Source organism: Diadema setosum, chromosome 3 (assembly GCF_964275005.1).
Source record: "Diadema setosum chromosome 3, eeDiaSeto1, whole genome shotgun sequence".
Classification (NCBI taxonomy): domain Eukaryota; kingdom Metazoa; phylum Echinodermata; class Echinoidea; order Diadematoida; family Diadematidae; genus Diadema; species Diadema setosum.
Window position 1 is genome coordinate 18,099,690 of NC_092687.1, and position 21,637 is coordinate 18,121,326.

Below are 21,637 nucleotides of genomic sequence, written 5' to 3' on the forward strand. Positions count from 1 at the left end.
GTACGAAAACACGCTGTTTTGTGCCGTCGTTTTATTCTGAAATTTCACTGGCAGAACGTTCAAAATAACAAAACTGATTTCGTTGTGAAATGAACGGACATTTTTTCTTAATCATTTTTGGATTAACGAACCTTCAGAATAAAGAATCTAGCATTATTTTATCATTAATCTGTCGGAGTAACGAACCCCCAGAGTAAGAAAACTGCAACTGTTTTTGGGCAGTCGTTTTATTCCGAAATTTCACTGGCAAAACGTTCGAAATGACGCACTGATTTCGTTTTGAAATTTACGGACATTTTTCTTTATTTAATTTTCGGTTAGAAAACCTTCAGAAGAAAGAATCTACAATTTATCATTTTATCATTACTATTTCTGTCGGAGTAACAGACAGAAATGTTCGTTTCGTACCCTTAGAGTACGAAAACACGCTGTTTTATTCAGAAATTTCACTGGCAGAACGTTCGAAATAACAAAACTTATTTCGTTGTGAAATGAACAGACATTTTTTCTTAATCATTTTTGGATTAACGAACCTTCAGAATAAAGAATCTAGCATTATTTTATCGTTAATCTGTCGGAGTAACGAAAAAAAAAAAATGAACCTTGGTGGTGATATTAACTGATGCTGGTGTAGAGAAAAACAAAGACAGCTTGCTCAAAAGATGCTTCCTTCTTCAGTTTATTTTCTCCCCAGTCATTCCTATCGTTCTCCTCCCATGAACCCCTGCCATGCACGGACGATGAACAAAACAAAATATTACCGACGCTGCAATGGAAAAAAAAAAAAAAAGAAGAAGAAAGAAACACGTGCTCGGAGCAAATTATCTACACTTTTCAAGTTAAACAAATTTATGTTCGTAATGAAGAATAATAATAAAAAAAAAAAAACAAACACGACCACAAGCAGTGGGGAAACTTGATATCATGGCTTGTGGAAATTTCCACGAAATTTCCACGAAAGCCAGGTGTCAGATAAAGGAATGCCGCGTGTACTGCCACCTTGCTTGAACAGTGGTCGTAAACAGCGTGTACATAGCATGTAAACCAACTGGGAACTTGATGAATGATTATCCATTTATGTTCTGCCCATGAAGGCCCCGTAACCCACCAAGCCAGAAGCACGTGGAGCATTACGTACGTTGAACTTGAAAGACTATCATGACAGAATTACCATAAATTTCGGCCCGGAGAAGGAAAATGGAATATTCACGAATGACGTTTACAAATCCATGGAAAGTGAAAAGGCTCAAATGGAACGCATGGCTTTTTTTAATTAAAATAAATAAAAATAACCCGCGGAAACTACCAAAACCAAAATAACAATTTGCATTTGCTTACTCCATCGCACGTTCTTTTTTCTTTTTTAAACGAAAGATGGAGTTCATTTTCTCTCTGCGGCAATGCTTTGAACGCATCTAATTTTGCGTCATTGCCGATGGCCAGCTTCCTAAAGAATTGATACAAATCCTTTCAAATATACGAAACAAAGTCTAAAAATCCTTGATCCTGGCGGTGAATTCCGGTGGTATTATAAATCCTGCTCGCTATCAAAATTTAATCATCTGTTCCTTGCGCCATTTTACCAACCAACTGTTCCTGAAATTTTCATCCTAATCTGTTCCCAAATTGTGACTTATTTTGCGAATAGAGAGTCAGACAGGCAGACAAACGAACAAACAAACTAAAGCAGCAAAAAAAAAAAAAAAAATACAACCTTTGACGGAGGGGGGCATGCATTTCACATCGTTTGTTTTTGCGTAACCCGACAACAAGCGTGACAACAAGCGAGCACGTGTCAGCCTTCCTCAGCCTCCCTCGGCCTCCAACCCTCTCTTTCCGTCCTCTCTCTCCCTCTCACAATACCGTCGTACACACTAGCAGGCCACTGCGTGGCCGGCTGGGTGGTGCAGGACTATTGTGTGTGTGTGGATCCCGAATCAGAGCGCATTGTGAGTGAGCAAGTGTGTGACATGGTGGTCGTGTGTACGTGTATGTGCAGCTAGCTAGTACGTCGCTATGTTGAGCCAGGGAGGTGAGACTCACCTCCCTGGTTGAGCCGAGTTGTTGTGATCGGTGCGTGATAACTTTTAGCGCTTGTAAACTGCTGCTCCTTTCAACATCTAGTTTCTTTTCTAGCCAGATAATAAAGACTGAAAAAGGCGAGAAATTGGTCAGAACTTAGCTCGTCAAGCAAGCAGTTCACGCGTGGTGTTACCCTTGTCGGCAAGTTCACGCGTGGTGTTACCCTTGTCGGCAAGTTTTACCCTTGTCGGCAATTGTTTCTTCAAACCGCACGCTTGTCGGCACCGACAAGGGTGATATACGCTGGCGAGATCCCTGATATATATATATCTCCAAGTGTTAGCAAGGTGCTTCAATATGTAAACAAATTTTCTTCTTTTTGTTTTGATATATGAGATGAAAAAGAATCCAATTATGATTTGTTTTCCTATCAGAATAATCTCACAACAATGACTTCAAATGGGAAAGGGTTATAGTGTACAAATTATTGATTTTGTTTTTAAAAAAATTACTTTTGAAAATTTTGTAGAAAACTCAGTGTGTGCAAACCAACAGTTTACCAGGATGACCTTAGAAATAAACTTTTTGCGGAAACAGCCACAAGAAAACCTACACTTTCTCATCTTACTGCAAATCTAATTATCCCTTTGTGTGCTTTGAGTACTGATTGACACAGAAAACCCCATAGCATAGTACACACTGTCCCTGACACTGAAAGGGTTAATGAAGAAGCAAATCAAGGACAATTCCAGAATTTGGTATCTTTTGCTAGCAAAATTAAAAAGTTTTACTATGAAGGTTAAACCATAAGAATATTCTATATATGCATTTCTCAACCAACTTCCAGGAAGTTGCACAATTTAAGCTATCTCTCTAAACTGAAAAATAAGGTTGATTTGGCTCAAAAAGTAGGAAAGAAAGAGCACTTCCAATAGAAGAGTAGAAGTGTGTAGTTATCAAGAAAAATCTAGGAATCTCCTACTGAAACAAGTGCCAGGAATGGTAAAAACTCAGATTCTCTCCTCCAAATTCAGAATGGGGTTTAATCAATCCAGGGTAGCCTTAGCAATGTCAGCACTGCTCTTCCAGAGGGCCCTGCTGTCATTATTAATCTCAAGATTGGTAGGTACTAACTCAGACACCTGGATCAAAGAGGGGGCAAAATGGGTGAAAAACTTTCCAAACATTTATGTGCCAGACAGGGGCTGATGACTGGATTTCATGTTAAAGAGCCTTTTATAAAAAGCTACCACAATGTTCACATTTATTTGGACTCGGGTCAAAGCTATTTTTGTCATGGAACAAAATGTTTCTAAATGAGACTTATGGAGTAAGCATGCCTTTGAGACTTTTTTTTTTCTCTAAGTTTGCAACTATTAAGGTAAGTACTCATTTTAAATAAAAGAGATGAAAACTTAATATTGTACTTTTTCTGTTTCTCTACCTTATTTTTATCCTTCCATTATTGAGTGTGGCTTGAGCTTTTTATCGATTGGGTTTGGTGTAATATACATTTGTAGATTGCAACTTTCAATCATTCTTATTATCCAGAGAGGGGCTTTCACATTTATCTTTCATATAAAGTCACAGACATTTCATAAGTCATTCCAAACTATTCACCGAGAACACATGCTTTTGTACAAGTCTTGAACCCCAAAGCGTGAAACACTGTCTAGAATTTCACCACAAGAGGGCAGCAATCAGTCTATCCCTTCACAGCAAAGTTGAGTCTGGGGTTTGTAGTTCTGTGTGTAATACGTCAATTCAGCTACCAGCCAGCATCTGCATTATCACTGATGCAAACACATTACAGATGTTATTCCTGCTTATAACCTGTATGTTTGTTTGGTTGGTTTTCTTCTGTTTTTTTGTTAATTTGTTTTCTTTTCTTTGTTTGTATTTTGTTTTCTTTTTCAGCAAAAATGGATGAATATGCATTACAAAGATTAAAAGCAGGAGCAAAGTAGCTAGGTGAAAATAAGGCAGAGTATGCGGATTGACAGGATGAAATTACTCTGTAGTTCCAGTTCATAGGAGTGGAATTCCCTGATGTAGCACACCATACACACACACACAAAAAAGAGAGTAATCTACACATGTTACAATTGTACCTCGTACGGTATTAAGCTAAATCTTTTGTAATGCCTTTATGCATCCAAATATGCCTGCCCAAGATATGAGTTATAGTGGATAAGACTCATCATTTTCCAAGGGAGGTCCAGCCACTCAACTCCACCAGCCTAGAGCTTAAAGGGATGGCATAGTTTTGGTTGAGAGGAGGCTTCAGTTTTCCAACTACTTTGTGAGGCTATGAAAAACCTCTTATGAATATTAAAGAGTATACAAATCAAGGAGGAGTACAAATTTTATTTGACAAGAATTGGTTCTGAAAATGAAATGGCTAATTTTGCAATCAATAAACATCATAATGGTGACTGTCCAGCTGGGACAAAAAAATTACCAGTCTGTGTATGTGACTTCATTTCTTCTTGATAGAGTCAACTTGGTGATGGTTTGAAGTTTCCCTTTAACTCATTCTGTGCCAGGAACTTTGTACAGTGTGTACAATGCTATGGGGTTTTCATAGCCAATTAGCACTCAAAGCATGTAAAGAGTTAAGCCAAGGTAGGAAGATCACTTACCCATTGAGGACGGACTGATTTTGCTACAACATGCATTTCCCATAGACACCTGCCTGAGTATACTTGGGACTCGTCCTCAACGGGTTAATCACTAGCAGGTTCCAAATTTACCAGTGGGGGGAGGGGGTGGGAATGATGAGTGGGGAGGGGTGGGGTTACCATGAGAATCGGGTGGGGAGCCAACAAATTAATTTTCACTGACGACCTAACCAGACGCAAGGTTCTTTGGCAGTCTGCTACTTATAATCTGGTCCCGACATCATATCCATCATTAGCGAGCAGACTGCCAATACAGAACTAATTGGGAGTAATTAAAGACTGCGAATATCTTACGCGGAAGCCACAAGTACAACAAAAACAAAAATTACTAAGAAACAAAAAATCAAAGCCAAAAATACACTGGAAAATATACTGCTTTTGGTAATCATTTTAAAGGACAAGTTCACCTTCATAAACATAAGGATTGAGAGAATGCAGCAATATTAGTAGAACACGTCAGTGAAAGTTTGAGGAAAATTGGACAATCGATGCAAAAGTTATGAATTTTTAAAAATTCTGTGTTGGAACCGCTGGATGAGGAGACTACTAAGGATCGTGATGTCATATGAGTACAACAGTATAAAGAAAATGTTAAGAAAATTCAACATATTTTCACTTTTTTAGCATAATAAAAGAGCACTTGACTTGCCTCTTTCTAAAGGCAATTGGAATAATATTACTCATAACATACATCAGCAACGAGTCAAGGGAATGTGTACTTTTTTCAAAAAATGAAATTTTGTGAAATTCTCTTTATATTTTCCTTATATTGTTATACGCATGTGACATAATACACTGCAGTAGTCTTCTCATCCAGCGGTGACTGCACAAAAACTTCAAAAATTCATAACTTTTGAACGGATTGTCCGATTTTCCTCAAACTTTCAATGATGTGTTCTACTAATATTGCTACATTCTCTCAATCCTTATGTTAATGAAGGTGAACTTGCCCTTTAAAACAAAATATCAAGCACAGTACTGCCACAAATATTTCTTTGCTTTTGTGAGCAAGAATATTTGAGACAAAGATGTTGAAATTGGAAATCATCAGCAGAATTAAATATCATTTGAGAATAGGAAAAAATATCAGTGAAAACCTTTAAAACCTTGTAATACACTAAATCCAGCCTGCACATAATGTGAGGGATTCATAATTGAAAGTGAACGAAGATGAAAAAAAAAAATCTAACTTTGAAAAATATGTCATGGACTTCGAATGATAAAGTTTTTTGAAACAAATAATTGAGTATTTCTCCAGAGAAGTTCAGAGGGAAAATATCTCAAAATGAACATGGGTGTGACAGGTAACAACCCTTCCTCATACACTGCAAGGCAGATGGGGATGTTGTAATAGTTGTGACTAAAGTTCCGTTCATAATTTGATCCAAATGTAAGGACCGGGCAAAGACTCCCTTCTCTACATTATAATGTTTACATTCTAGTTATCAAATCAATATTACGACAAATCAAATTACCAGTATTAAAAAAAAAAATTAAAAAAAAAAATCACTGGAACTTGCTGCAGTATATCTCTTTTAATTTCTTCAGCGGTGCGGTCAACATTTCCCCTTACTCCTTTCTTAAAAAAAGAAAAAGAAAAAATGAATTCACAGAACAATTTGATATCATTATTGATATATACTATATAACACATTGTATAATGAAAACTAGCACAGAGTCTATACATGTATTATCCCTCCAAAGAAGCTCTTGGTGTCCAATTTTCCAAGAAGAACTTGGAATCGATAGAGTTTACATCTTTGTATTAAAATGAACATAATACATGCATTCTTCATGTTTGGCATGTCAGTCTAGAAAGCATAGTGATGTATTGAACCATACACACAACACAGCAAAGTATGACACAAGCACATAAATAAATGCCCAGAGCCTGAAATCTAGACTATCAACTCTATTGGAGGTGAAACACACTGAGACAGACCTTATTCCTCTTCAGGGGTTCACTGTGGATGAAGAAATATCATATTTGTTCTCAGTCAGCTGTGAATGTTTTGCTGACCTGAACACAAGAAATATCCTTGTCCTAATAAAAGACTTTTTTATAGCTGGCTCTGAGCTGCTTTACAGGTCAAGGGCATGATTCAGTTTTTGTCTGTCTGTTTGTTTGTCTGTTTGTTTGTTTGTTTGCTTGCTTGCCTGCTGGCTTGTTCGCTCACTGCATCTATTTGCACCCTCCAGTAAAATGAACACCCTCTGAAGGGGAGGAGAAGCTCCTATGTGACACTAATTGGGGTTTTAGTGATGGGAGGTGGGAAATCCAAACAAATATGGTATCACTGTTTGAAATATTCCATCAAGATGGGTATGAGATGGCTGAAGCAATGTAGAGGAATAGAAACCCCACAGAGTTGAACTGCAGTGTATGGGGTCAATAGCAGTATAGAAGCTCTTTAGGACAATTTCAACTGCAGGCGTTTTGTTGTTGATGTTCTTTTTGTTGTTATTATTGTTGCTGTAATCACTGTTGTTCTTGTTTTTGTCCTTGTTTTTGTTGTTGCTTGTGCTGCTGCTATTGTTGTTTTTGCTGTATATTTACATAGTATAAGAGATATTGGACCATTTAGCTATTTCTGTTTATGTTGTCATACAGGAATCAAACATTATTAAACAATGCCTTTAAGGATACATTGAATCTAATCAGCTATTACAGAAGGTGAACTTGGTCATTCAGGGGGCATTGGGCCTGAAGGTTTTGGCAGATGGGTGTCCTCCATATTTCAGAGAGGGAAAAATAAAACTTTGACAGGTGGTTGGTTACCAGTCAGGCGAAGAAAGGTCATAAATTTGACAAATCTGATGAATGTAATGAGAAGACAAAGGCCTCACCATCCCATAGCCTTCTGGAGCTAAAACCTCGTAACTATCACTGATGAGAAAATCAAAAGCACATCACAGGTTCCCCTCAGTCCCTCTTGAGCAGTAAGGAGCACGGTTTTCCTGCAGAAGTGGTTGAAAGGTCACCGTAAGCTCCGCCCCCTAGAATATGATCTGAAGGTCAATCAGGGGGTTGTTTCATCAACGTTTGTCAGCGCTGACAAGTTGTCATCGCTGACAATCACCATAGTAACAGTCAGTGACCAGGGAATCTCAGCCAATCAAAACCAAGGATTTTGCTGAAATTGTCAGCGATGACAACTTGTCAGCGCTGACAAACGTTGATGAAACACCCCCCTGTACACGACTATTTCGTTTTGTAATTCTGGAGAATTGTCCCTGTAGAAACCACCAGACCTTCATTTTAAATTGGGATTTAAATTATGATTCAAATCACCCTCTGCGATTCTAGTTTCAATGCACACGGCTAAAATGCGCCATTTGAATTATGATTCTAGTAATGCGTCACTAAAATCACTGTTCACATGCACTCGTGGCACATGTGAAAACAACCTCTATGTATCACCTTTATCAAGCACAAAGTCTGAGTTACCAAGACTAATTCCCCTCATGATCTCTCTCTCCCTCCTAATAATCACCACAAAACATTGAAAACAAAAACAAACAAAAAACTAGGGACAAAGAACAAATCAATCAGGGTAAATGATACATGAACAGAGTTCAATTTCATGGGCTGCTTTTTCAATCAAAGCTTTCAAGCAAAACATGTTGCATGGATGACAGGTTTCTCTATGCAGACGCAGATGCAGAACAGGGCATGTCTGATACAGCTACCTGTGCGTATTTTCCTGATACACACACACACACACAGACAAGCACACATATTAACCGTCATGGAGCAAGTCCACTTCATAAGCTGTAAAAAACACTGATGAAATCATTAGAGAGCAAAGAACAACAACAACCAAAATGATTATCCATGGGGGAAAAAATGGAGATGATGTAACAAAGATGGGGGGGAGAATACTTTCAGCAGATTACTATTCAAAAAAAAAGTGCACAAACACACGTGTAAGCCATCTGAACAAAAGTTTGGAATGTTTCAGATCACTAATCACCTGTGAATGTTTGCCAAATGCCACTGATGGTCACAAACTGAAGCAATATTGTCATTACATACACATTGAAACACGTATATGCACACAGCCACATACATACACACAGACAGCAACTTACATACATACACACAGACACATGCCGCACTCCTTGCACGGAGCAAAGGTTTCAAATGTGAATTCTTTGGCTATTTTTCATGACAATTACTGCTTGCATGATATGTCCTCACAACAAACTGATGCAAAGCGCAGCACTTCAGAAAATTTTCTCTCTTTCTTTCAGTCAAACTGTCAAGAGATAACAGTTATATAGAAGGAGCCCACAGGCACGCTCCACTTAGTAGGGCAAAACATGAACAGCTGTTTGATGCAAATTTCTCTTTCTCTTTCTCTTCTCAATTTCTCTTTCTGATTAGCCATTGCTCAAGGCTAATAACATGTACATTATGCCATTCAGAATAATGCATTTCAATTTCACATTGCAATGTCTGCATTAAGAGGACTATGTACCTGTTTTATGGATCTTTGCACTTACAGCGATGGTTAACTCTTTATGTGCCACGTTATTTTGAGACACGAAGATAGTCATGCTTAGAGAAAGAATTCTGTTTTTCCAATCTGTATAACTTCTACAAATTTCTGTTAAGCTGGACATAATAGTGAGCAAAGTTAAAGAGGAATGCCAAACTTTGCTTCCATATACAATGTATAACAATTCTATTTTCAATTTTTCTTTTGAATTACCAGTTGCTACATTACTGTAAAGGAATGACTGTTGCACATAAAATAGTGACAGAAACTTAAAGTGCACATGCAAAATCTAGTTGGGAACACCGCTTGATAGTCATTCACCACAAAGAATGCAAGCCGTATGTGAGAGGAACAAAAGCGCGAGAAACGCTTTGATTGTACCGCGGGATTAGCGATTTATCGATCGGTTTTGGCGGCTTTGTTTGTTGAGCAGAATATGCAAAGTTGGCACGCCTTCGACTGAGTCGGACGTGCGAACGTGGCACATAAAGAGTTAAGGAGCAAAGTATCTGGTGCTCAATAATTACAACAGCAATGTAAATGGAAATGTGACAAATATTCCCACACAATACTGGTACTGCAAAAGTGGATAGTTTTTGCACAAGAAATGTTTCACGCTCTGCCCAGCAAGACAAATTTTGCTTGTTTTTACTTCCATGGAAGTAAGATATTACGTAACACTTCATATAACAAGCAAAAATATTTGTGTGCTTTTATTTTCGCGCTAGCTCTTGGTCATGAAAATTTCCAAACGGTGAAAAATTTCTACTTTTACAGTATTTTCTTTTAATTGGCCAATGTCAGTCTTTCTTATATGATTTACAATTTTGAATATGAGCATAACAACATTTATGATGTCAAATCTCTCTAAAAATATAAAAGAACGATATGTGAATGTTAATTGTTTGAGCAATACTTCTTGTGCAGTGATTGAATTGGAAACACTTTTACAATGTGAGAATTTTCTAATCAATGACACAATTCTGGCATATACATCATACATGCATTACTTTTTGTTGGTATTTTAGTAGTTTTTGCTTGTTTATGATTTTGTTTTCATTTTTGTTTTTACTTTTTTGGCCATAAAGCAAATAATTTTACTGAGTAAGGTGAAAGCTAAAAAATTGCAGAAAATTGTCCAAGAAAAACTTTGAAAGGAGATTCACTTTTATCATGTGTCAAAAAAAATGAAAAAAAAAGAAGATAAATAGTTCATCAAAACAATGTTTGCATGCTTCTTTTCATGCCTTTTGAGGTATCAATAGTTGTCAGTATATACTGTATACATAAAAATTAGTAAACAGTCTTTGTACATGAATATATAGTACAATACAAAGTGCAACATGCATATCATAGAAAGGTACATTTACTTAGAGTTGGCTACACACAGGCATAAGTGCAGGATAGATGCTCTCTCCACAAACAAATAATCTTAAGTTTTGTGGAGCTAGAAGGGCATTAGTGCAGCAAGCAATCGGTGCCTTTTTGCTTCTTCGGCTAAAGAGGTTTAATATTTGGTACACATGCTATCACAATAAATACACTTGGGTACATGCATGTAAAAAACAATGTATCACAGTCAAGGACTGGCCTTTTGTTTTGTTTTTGTTTTTTCAAATAAGCTACATGCATGGATCATTGCCGAGGTATCGTTGGCTGAGAAGTTTCTTCTCCTTAAATGAATCGTATTTGAATTCTGGAAGCAGGTGCTTCATCTTTCAAAATTGTGGGAAACTGCCAAATCTTACTGGCAGTGGACTTTTGAGATTTGTTAAATATTTGTATTACTGTAGGCAGCATTCCCTTTGTTCGTGATTTCAAGACAGAATTTCGGCTGAGAAACTTCGCCTCCACAGAAGCCACCTATATTTTGTTACAAAGGACTGAAAAATGGTAATTCCTATCCATATGGCACTCTAATGCAGTAAATTTACTGACAAAACTGCATCAAAAGTGTAATTGCTTATGGATGGGAATGGTAAAAAGTGATGACATGAAAACGAGCATGTGGGGCTAACACAACTGTTCTTTTGAGTGTTGCCACTGCATGGCACCACAACTTTTCTTCCTTTCTGATGAAGTGGTGCAAGGAGCTTGTGACAGACACAGTGCTCAGTGAATGCGTAGAACAAGGTGTTCATAGATTAATCACTTTAAACTGTTAAGTACTGTCACTGTAGTCCAGATCTTGGACTCTTATACATAACATCTTTATTTCAAGCTGCTTCACACATATCCATGAAGTCAACTAATGGCACAATCCAAAGAATTGAAAAAGAAAGAGTCTAGACAGATTTGCTCATGAACATTTGACATTTTTGATTGAGATTCGAGGTTTAATTTTGTTGCCCCAATAGCGAATATCCTTGTGACACATGGACTGCCCTCATAACAATACTGATCCTTTCTCAGGGAGACCATAGAGGGCGCTCTTCTACTTCACACTTGAGGGTCACACAGCAAAGAAGGCATGTGAAAGTCTTTCGGTCTGTCTGTGTGTACTGCTCAACTACGCAGGCAAGAAACTGAAGTGAAAATGCTACTGGCAGCCTATCAAGCGAAAAATGTGAGAGCGAGAAAAAAATGTTATTGATTTACTACTGCCGAAAGCAAAACTTACTGCTTTGTTTGGTGTTCTTTTGCATTTTCTTTTTCTTTTTCTTTTCCTTTTTCTTTTTACATTTTTTACTCCACCCTCAACTTCCTGTGTGAAACCTTAATTACTATTTGATACTTTTTCTTTTGGTACCTGGAAAATGAATATCTTGGATGCCTGGTATGATATTGAAGCCTGGGATAAAAGTTGTGATGGCCATTTAAAGTGAGGCTGACTTCCATAAAGAATGTACAGTTACTGTAATATTGAGGAATTCATACAGTTACTGTAATATTGAGGAATTCATTTCCAAGAGGGCATTATGATCTGGTTACTGATATTTTGGAGTTTGGGTTTTTTTTTCTGAATGAAAACTTTTGAGCAGTCAATGGAGTGGTAATATCTTTTTTTAAGTTTAAATCTGTGGGAGATGATGACATCATACCCTTGTCTAATTTGCATAATTTTAATCAATTTTAATTTTAATCGTAATCAATTTTACTGTGGGTATGTTGGGGGGTTAATCTGTTGATTGTCACAACATCACAACTTTCCTACTTTCTGTCTGATTTTGATGAAACCTTTCACTGTTCTGTCTGACTTCACTTTACTTTGAAAGGGTCAAAGGTCAACTTATACCGAGAGAAGAGATTTTCTTTGAGGTGAGCTCCAGGACACAACTCACTTGTGCATAAAAACAGTCTGCATCAACATACAAATGTACAATGTCCATTTATTGCTACTGCTGTTAGATTCATGTTTCAAATCTTCACAGAAGCTCAGCCAATAGGATGAGGAAAAACAATAAAGATACAAATTGATAATTGAGAGTGGAGTACTGGAGTTATTTGCTATATATCTGGATTAGACGTTAGCATGCTTTGCTACTGCAGCTGACTACAAGTTAGTTTTTAGTTTAATTTTGCAGTTGTTGCTTTTTTTTTTTCTACAGCAGATGCATTAGCTTTGCACTGAGCATGCTCATTTATAAGGATGGTGTTTGTTGTTAAGCGGGATGCCAGTTAGAGCCCATGCACGGTGAGGCATGGGTATGCATTCAGGGGGAGTAAATGGCACGATGGGTAATGGTCTTGCTACCTTTTGCCATCTGTTCCCACGACCGGAGCCGAGCCAGAATGGGCTTCGGACTCGTCGGACTCAAGACCGGTGGCCCTGCAGCAGTGGCAGCGGCGGTGGCAAAAAAAAAGGTAATAAAAGAGGACGCAGTATGCACCACCACACGCGAAGGCGGAAGAGGAGGCACAGTGTTATGGCACAGGGGAGTAGAACAAAACACAAAGCAAATGTTAGAGATCAGACCACTCGGTTAGTTCATGATATTTGATCTACAAGCACAGCACACTACACCAACTCTACTCTCTACTTCTAACATACATAATTCACGAAAGATAATATGAGGTGTACTGAACAGCACCTTGGAGACATAGATAGGGTCATTATCTCAAACACGGAGGGCATGATTCACCTGATGATTTGTGGCAAACTTGGATGGGAGATCGGTGAGACTGAACCCACTTGGGATGCTAGGAGGAAGGAATAAAGGAGCGTGTGTGCGTACATGCCATCATGTCACATGGATACCTGTCACGTACCTGGGAGGGGAAGGGCAGGGGCGGGGCGGGGTAGGGGGTAAGAGTATATCTTGCATCTTGATCGAGCATCATCACGCTCTCGTGGTTAATGAGTCACATTGCAAAGGTGGGTAATATCCATCTAACCTATTCCACCTGCTCAGCATTCACTAATTCTCCAACAAGGGAACAAATAATTCAGCTTTGTGCATCCTTTGGGCATTAAGGCCTCTTTCTTTCATTTTCATGACACTTTTAAACTTGCAAATTGCCCTTCATCAACATAAATAATCACCATTTCCAACTTCCACTTTAAACAGAATCATTGATTTCACTTGAAAACTGTGCTGCAAACCAAATCATGAAAAACCTACTAATCATGGGACTTGTATCTAAATAATCTGCAGAGATTAGAGTTGTTCTTCTTGAAAATCTTTGATTGCCTCTAAAGTTTCAAACAATCAATAGTTTGCCAAATTTATCACTGAAGTAAGAACAATTAACTAAATTACAAAATGTTGTAAAAGACAAAAAATGGCCAGGACATAAACAGCTACCACTTTTGTTTACTCTGCTCTTTCCTACAAAACATGTTGACTTAAAAAAACAAACAAACAAACAAACAAACAAACAAACTTTGTATGAAACTGCTGGAAAGAAAAGCTGTATCACCCCAGTAGTGCCATGTTAAGAAGCAGGATGGAGCTAGGTTACTTAAAACAATGGGGAATGGGGGAAGGGGGGTAGAGGAGGAAGGGGGTTGGAGGACCGGGCCTCTGGGATCAGGAACTCTCCAAGGTGGTTCCAGTCTCACCACTCCTCCTCCCTACATGCCCTGTTGCCACGGTAACATGGTCTAGACCTATTTGGTGGATGTTACATGTTGCATCCTGGATGCACATCAGCGACGGAACTGTTTCTAAGCTACAGCAGGCACATTCAGGAGACAAGGGACCACCAAACAATCACGATATTCTTGCCAAAGTTGACTATCTCTCTCTCCCCTATACTCCAAATCCCCCAGAGATGAAAAGGACACGGGTGTTACAAGTGCAGATTCTTTGTGTTATTGTTGGTGGTGCTGTTCCGCCTTACATGAGTCCTTAGCATGTCATGTCTTTGTGTAGCAAAAGACATCAAGGACACCAATTTTCCCCTCAGATACAAATGATGGTGGGGCAGTGAACTCCTGCCATATTTCAGAACATGGCAGTTGCCATGGCTACTGATATCAGAAATGTTTATTTTCCTTTTAGCAGTATTCATGTACAGTATGAGTGCTCTCCTGACATTGGTGTTTGCAGTTAACCAAATCCTTTACAAGTGTCTGTTGTGTGCCACTTTGCTTTTCTGCATTAAGGAAATTCCATCTCATCCTTTCTTTGAATCCAGCAATGATCAGTCGGAATATATTCTTGACTGCACATTACTTGCATTTTAAAATCATTGGTTGTATGAAATACTGAGGTCTCTCTCCACCACTGTATCAATGCTGAAAGTAGGTTCTGGATCTGCTTTACTTTTGAGTGGTTTTGGTGTGTTGTTTGGGGGAGGGAGTAGAGAGGCAACGACATTTTACTCTTTGTGTAAAACACACTTCTGACTGGTGGTCCCTTCTACGACTCAATGCTTTCTACAATGCAAATGCATCGTCTACACTCATTACACTACTCTTATTAATGTGACATGGATCATGTACGGAATTCTAATGACACTTCAAGCAAGGCAATACTGGTGTCTGATCATTACGTGTACTTTCACTAACAGACTTCTAAACACACAAAAGCATTCAAGACTGAGGGATGCAGGGAACATGGATCAAGACAAGACTGGAAGCAGACAGCGATAGAAAGCAGGGGTTTTTTTTTTTCAGAGCAACACTGAAGTTTCTAAACTACCCCTCTCTCATCCAACCTCAAAAAATACCAACTATATTCATTGCCTACAAATGACTTTCTCCTCCTTCCTTCTTAGCAGTTTGACAACATGCCAAATTCATTTTCACATCTATGTGCTTCCTTTGAGAACATACACATTTGTCAAGAAATAGGAAACTCTTTTTGAGAATGAATACCAATCTACATTGCCTTTGTGTTTATATATTTCATTTGTCAATTCCTTGTCTGTTCCTTAGACATTAACCCCACACTCACCTGATTCCTCATGTGCTGATGTATCATCCATGTGTGTGTCCACTCCATTAGTGGTGGGCGTTGCACTCTCATTGGAAGGTTCATGGTGTCCATTCATCAAGGGCAATTTGTCATGCCCATTCATGTGCACTCCATTTGTCACTTCTGCACTGAAAACATTATCAGCCAAGGCTTCATCTTTCCTAAGCGGTTCTGCTGAAGGCTCCTCCTGGACTGGCGATTCTTCCACCTTTGGTTTATCTTCAGTTCCTTCCACAACTTCAGCAACCTCTGCAGCAGGGGCAACCATGGCTACCTCTTCTCTTTGCCCCTTTACTTCTTCTATCACATCTTCTTTGGGTTCCCTGGTTTCCTCCCGAACTGGTGATGCTTCCTCGGCTGAAACATCTTCCTTGACATATTGAGTGTCTTCAACATCTTTGGGTTCTTCAGTCTCTGCCTGGTCCTCTTCTGCTGGACTGTCTTTAGATGGTGCACTTTCTGTAGCCACTTCTGCGGATTCCTCAACAACTTCTTCAACCTCAATTTTGGGGCTCTCCTCTGATGCTTCTACTGTTTCAACCATTACTTCTTCTGTTGCTTCTTCTTTGACATCTCCCACCACTTCCTGGCTTGCTGGCTCTTCTGCCTCAGTTGTATCTATTGCTGCTTCTTCTATCGGACTGTCTTTGGGTGGCTCACTTTCTGTAACCACTTCTGTGGATTCCTCAATAACTTCTTCAATTTCAATTTTGGGGCTCTCCTCTGGCACTTCTTCTGTTTCAACTGCTTCTTCTGCTGTTGCTTCTTCTTTGACATCTTCAACCACTTCCTGGCTGATTGGTTCTTCCGCCTCAGTTGTGTCAATTGCTGCTTCTTCTATCAAGCTGTCTTTGGATGGCTCACTTTCTGTAACCACTTCTGTGGATTCCTCAACGACTTCTTCAACCTCAATTTTGGGGCTCTCCTCTGGCGCTTCTTCTGTTCCAACTGCTACTTCTTCTGTTGCTTGTTCTTTGACATCTTCCACCACTTCTTGGCTGGCTGGTTCTTCTGCCTCAGTTCCAGTGTCTACTGCTGCTTCTTCTATTGAACTCTCTTTGCATGGCTCACTTTCTGTAGGTACTTCTGTGGATTCCTCAACAACTTCTTCAACCTCAATTTTGGGGCTCTCCTCTGATGCTTCTACTGTTTCAACCATTACTTCTTCTGTTGCTTCTTCTTTGACATCTCCCACCACTTCCTGGATGATTGGTTCTTCTGCCTCAGTTCCAGTGTCTACTGCTGCTTCTTCTATTGGACTGTCTTTGGGTGGCTCACTTTCTGTAACCACTTCTGTGGATTCCTCAATAACTTCTTCAGTTTCAATTTTGGGGCTCTCCTCTGGCACTTCTTCTGTTTCAACTGCTTCTTCTGCTGTTGCTTCTTCTTTGACATCTTCAACCACTTCCTGGCTTGCTGGCTCTTCTGCCTCAGTTGTATCTATTGCTGCTTCTTCTATCGGACTGTCTTTGGGTGGCTCACTTTCTGTAACCACTTCTGTGGATTCCTCAACGACTTCTTCAACCTCAATTTTGGGGCTCTCCTCTGGCGCTTCTTCTGTTCCAACTGCTACTTCTTCTGTTGCTTGTTCTTTGACATCTTCCACCACTTCTTGGCTGGCTGGTTCTTCTGCCTCAGTTCCAGTGTCTACTGCTGCTTCTTCTATTGAACTCTCTTTGCATGGCTCACTTTCTATAGGTACTTCTGTGGATTCCTCAACAACTTCTTCAACCTCAATTTTGGGGCTCTCCTCTGATGCTTCTACTGTTTCAACCATTACTTCTTCTGTTGCTTCTTCTTTGACATCTCCCACCACTTCCTGGATGATTGGTTCTTCTGCCTCAGTTCCAGTGTCTACTGCTGCTTCTTCTATTGAACTCTCTTTGCATGGCTCACTTTCTGTAGGTACTTCTGTGGATTCCTCAACAACTTCTTCAACCTCAATTTTGGGGCTCTCCTCTGATGCTTCTACTGTTTCAACCATTACTTCTTCTGTTGCTTCTTCTTTGACATCTCCCACCACTTCCTGGCTGATTGGTTCTTCCGCTTCAGTTGTGTCTACTGCTGCTTCTTCTTGGGGACTGTCTTTGGATGGCTCACTTTCTGTAACCACTTCTGTGGACTCCTCAATAACTTCTTCGACTTCAATTTTGGGGCTCTCCTCTGGTGCTTCTTCTGTTTCAGCTGATACTGATACATCTTCTGTTGCTTCTTCTTTGACATCTTCTATCACTTCCTGGTTGACTGGTTCTTCCGCCTCAGTTGTGTCTATTGCTGCTTCTTCTATTGAGCTGTCTTTGGATGGCTCACTTTCTGTAGCTACTTCTGTGGATTCCTCAATGACTTCTTCGACCTCAATTTTGGGGGTCTCTGGCACTTCTTCTGTTTCAACTGATACTTTTTCTGTGGAATCTTCTGTTACATCTTCGACCACTTCCTGGCTTGATGGTTCATCTGCATTTGTGTCCTTATCATTTTCTTGTGCTGCTTCTACACTTTCTGATGGACTGTCTTTTGACAACTCCTCGTTTTCCTCTTTTACTTCAACAGATTCCTCTTTGGGTTCCTCCTGCACTTTGTCACCTGTTGGTTCATCTTTACATACCTCTTCTGCTTGTTCAGATGGGATGTCTTGTGACAATTCTTCACCATCTGCTGCTTTTTCTTCCACAATAGTTGTAACCATGTCTTGGTTTGAAAGCTGCTCTGCTTTTGAATCATCATCTTCATCAACTGACTCTTCAACCTCTCCTGGAGCATCTTTAGGCACAACTTCACTAGCTACTGTCTTTTCGACATTTGCAGCGACTGAAATGTCATCATCTGGGCTGTCTTGTTTGGGATTTATGCCATCAACTACATCACATGTCTCATCTTCTTTTGCATTTTCTTCTACCGCGTCTTTTTGATCTGCTTCTGCAAGAAAATCAAGTTTGATAGAAGCATGCTCTGATTTGAGTTTTGTTGGCACTACTGTTTCTTCCACGACTGGATCACCACCAGCAACATTGGAATCACTCACATCAACTTCACCTTCATCATCTAAAGTGAGGCCGAATTCTTCTACCAGGTCAGCAGCAGATAATCTCTTTGATCTGTCATCATATTCATCAGCAGTTTCTTCATTTTGTTCATTTGTTTGATCGTCTTGGTCTTCTGGTTTCTCATCAGCTGGAGCTGCTTCATCTGTCTCCATTTCCTGCTGAGCTGCTTCCTTCTGGGTGCTCTCTTCTGTCTTCTCCTCTGCAGCATCTCCCGTGTCCTCAGCCATGACCTGTTCCTCCTCAGCTTCCTTTTCATCTGCATCAACTCGTTGGGCATCTTCCTGCTCTGTTGGTTGGACCACTGACTCCAAAGGAGTTTCCTTCTTTTCTTCATCTGCATCTCCTGCTGTGTCTGCAGATTCCAACTCTTGTGGATGCTCTTCTGGCTGACTATCTCCTGCTTCATTTTCAGGTTTGTCTTCATCTTGCACTGGTTCTTCGCTGACTTTGTCTAATTTTTCCTCACCTTCAACCTGTTGTTCTTCAACTTGTGTTTTTTCAATGCTGACTGCTTCCGCAGCTTGGTCCTCTTCCTCAGCTTTCATTTCATCAGCCTTATCTTCTTCTACATTCTCCTTGCCAGCTTTTGTCCCTTCTGACTCCTCTGTGATTTTTCCTTCAGCTTCTAAGCATTCACTCTCCTCCTGTGCTTCCACACCTTTGACCTCTTCTTCAACTTCAACAGCATCTGTGCTGTCAGCTGGCTCCTCTGGGTCGACTTGTGCTTCTTTTACTTCACTGTCTTCTGCAGCATCTGGTGTAGCTTCTGCTTCTTTCTCTTCATCCTCTTTTTGATCACCCTCTCCTTCCACGAGGGGAGAAGGTACCTCTTCCTTCTCCCCCTCTTTAACACTTTCATCCCCACCACTACCATCTCCTTCAGTCTCTTTTGTCTCCTCCTGAGCATCACTTTGCTGCTCGTCCTCAGTCTTGCTCTCCTTTTCCTCTCCAGGTTCAGCTTCCTCTGGTGTGACTTCTTCCTTGACATCATCCTTGGACTCATCTGCAGCTGGCTCTGTTGCCTGTTCCTCAGGGGGAATTTCTTCTGTCGACTGTTCGTCCATCACCTCCCCTTCCCCTTCTTTTTCCACATCACCTGCAGCAGCCTCACTCTCTGGTTCCCCACTCTCCTTTTGGTTTTCATCCTCCACATCTTCTTTCTCCTTACCCTCCACCTCACCAGCAGGTTCCTCACTCACATCTGGAGCAACATCTCCCTCCACAACCTCTTTCTCCATCTCCTTTTCCTCCACAGCCAGTTGAGAATCCTGGCTATCCTGCTCCTTAGTTTCCGCTGCAACAATAATGCCATGTTAACTCATAACTAGCAAACTAATCCCTTCCCAAATTATGGAAAAACCCCTCGTTCAGTGAGAACTCTACTTCAAAATACAAACAACAATAATGATTCTATTTTACACATGCTGTGCCTTCTCAAGGAAAAGAAAGTGAGTATGAACTACTAGTGCTATTCTAGAAAAACCAAAATACCAGCAAGACAGAACACAAAGCAAAGTTAGTAAGCTGTTCACTTTCCACTAAGTTAAATCAAACCTTGCAAAAAAAAGAAATAAATGTGAATCAAATATCAACATGGCGCCCTTTGCAAGAAAAGGGAAAGGAAACTATTTCTCAGAATGTTAGGTGGCAAAGAATGGTGAGGCAATAGATGACCCCACATCCATATCAGAAGTCTTTGAAATGTTATTAACCCATAGCCTAAGAATGCATGATTTTCCACATATCTTACTCTTAAAGGGATCGTATAGTTTTGGTTGAGACCTAATTTCAGGTTTCTAACATTTTTTGGTGAGATAATGAGAAACCTCTTATGAAATATGAAAGAGCATTAAATTCCATGAGGAATTCAATGTTAATTTGATGAAAATTGGTTTTGAAATGGCTGAGATATCCAAAACAGAGCAATTCTAATATAGTGTGGGACCCACATTTCATTACGATCGCTTTGTTTTACTTTGTTTTTGGATGTTTCAGTCATTCCAAACCCGATTTTCATCAAATAAACTTTGATTTCCTCTTAAAATGGTATGCTCTGTACTATTTCATAAGTGTTTTCTTGGTATCCTACAAAAACTTACAATCCCAATTCTCATCTCCACCAATACTGTAACATCCATTTCACATAGTGTCTCTAAGCAGAAACTTCGTTGTAGGTCCATGCTTCACACTAACCAATTCGTCTTTTATGGTTTCTCCATATTTTTGTCAGCATTGCTGGAAAGGCAGTATGTTGAGGAACCTGACAACAGCAGTTGGTGCAAATGCTAAGCACAAATAGCACAGTATCAGGACAGGTTATTGGTAATTGCTCTATGGGGTCCATTTGAAAAGCACACTAACCTCCCATTCAACTTGTGTGAAAGAACTCTTTAAGAATTACTCAGCCATGGAGATTCTGCAGGTGGAGTATGAGTAAAAATTCATTCACCGACAAACCTCACTGGAAATGAGGAATGCTCCCAGGAAATATTTTGTTACAAAAGTCACTGGTCAATTTACCTATTGCCCATTCAAGCAGAGGCTACTGCATCTTCGACCTACAGAAAATGACCCAATTTATTGTAACATCTTAATTTTCTTTGGGTGTTCCCGCACAGAAAATACAAGACACCAATTCAGCTTGTGCTTGTTCACCCACTGTGTATAGGAATTGTTTGTAATGTTTTGAAACTATTAGGAATTACACCTTATATCGAAACAAGAGGATTCATGAATGTGCTTAATTCAAAGGCACTGTGTACCTTTGCACTAGGTTAATGTGATATACATCAACACAAATGTAGATTGTTGTTCACTACTCAATAGATCTCTATGCTATATTCACTTTCCTTTTTTCTGAAAGGGCTACAACAAATCATATATGAAATAGAACTTGGAAACTTTTGTCATTTGAGCATTTCTTTCTTTTACAAGCATATGCTGCTTACCTCAACCTTGGTTAATTGTTGTATAATACTCAAACATATACCTGTCTTCACTTGAACCGATAAAAAAGGGTGTCACTT

At 39.5% G+C, this 21,637-nt stretch overlaps 1 protein-coding gene across 1 annotated transcript in view; it reads right to left on the reverse strand.

Moving 5' to 3' along the window:
• LOC140246659 (uncharacterized) overlaps positions 1-21,637 on the reverse strand; it is a 189,622-nt gene that overhangs the window by 115,352 nt on the left and 52,633 nt on the right. Inside the window, exons 4-5 of the mRNA XM_072325997.1 lie at positions 15,547-19,905; positions 12,900-12,974 (exon numbers count right to left, since the gene is read on the reverse strand). Coding sequence (XP_072182098.1) covers positions 12,900-12,974; positions 15,547-19,905 — 4,434 coding nt within the window. The remainder of the gene's footprint in view (positions 1-12,899; positions 12,975-15,546; positions 19,906-21,637) is intronic.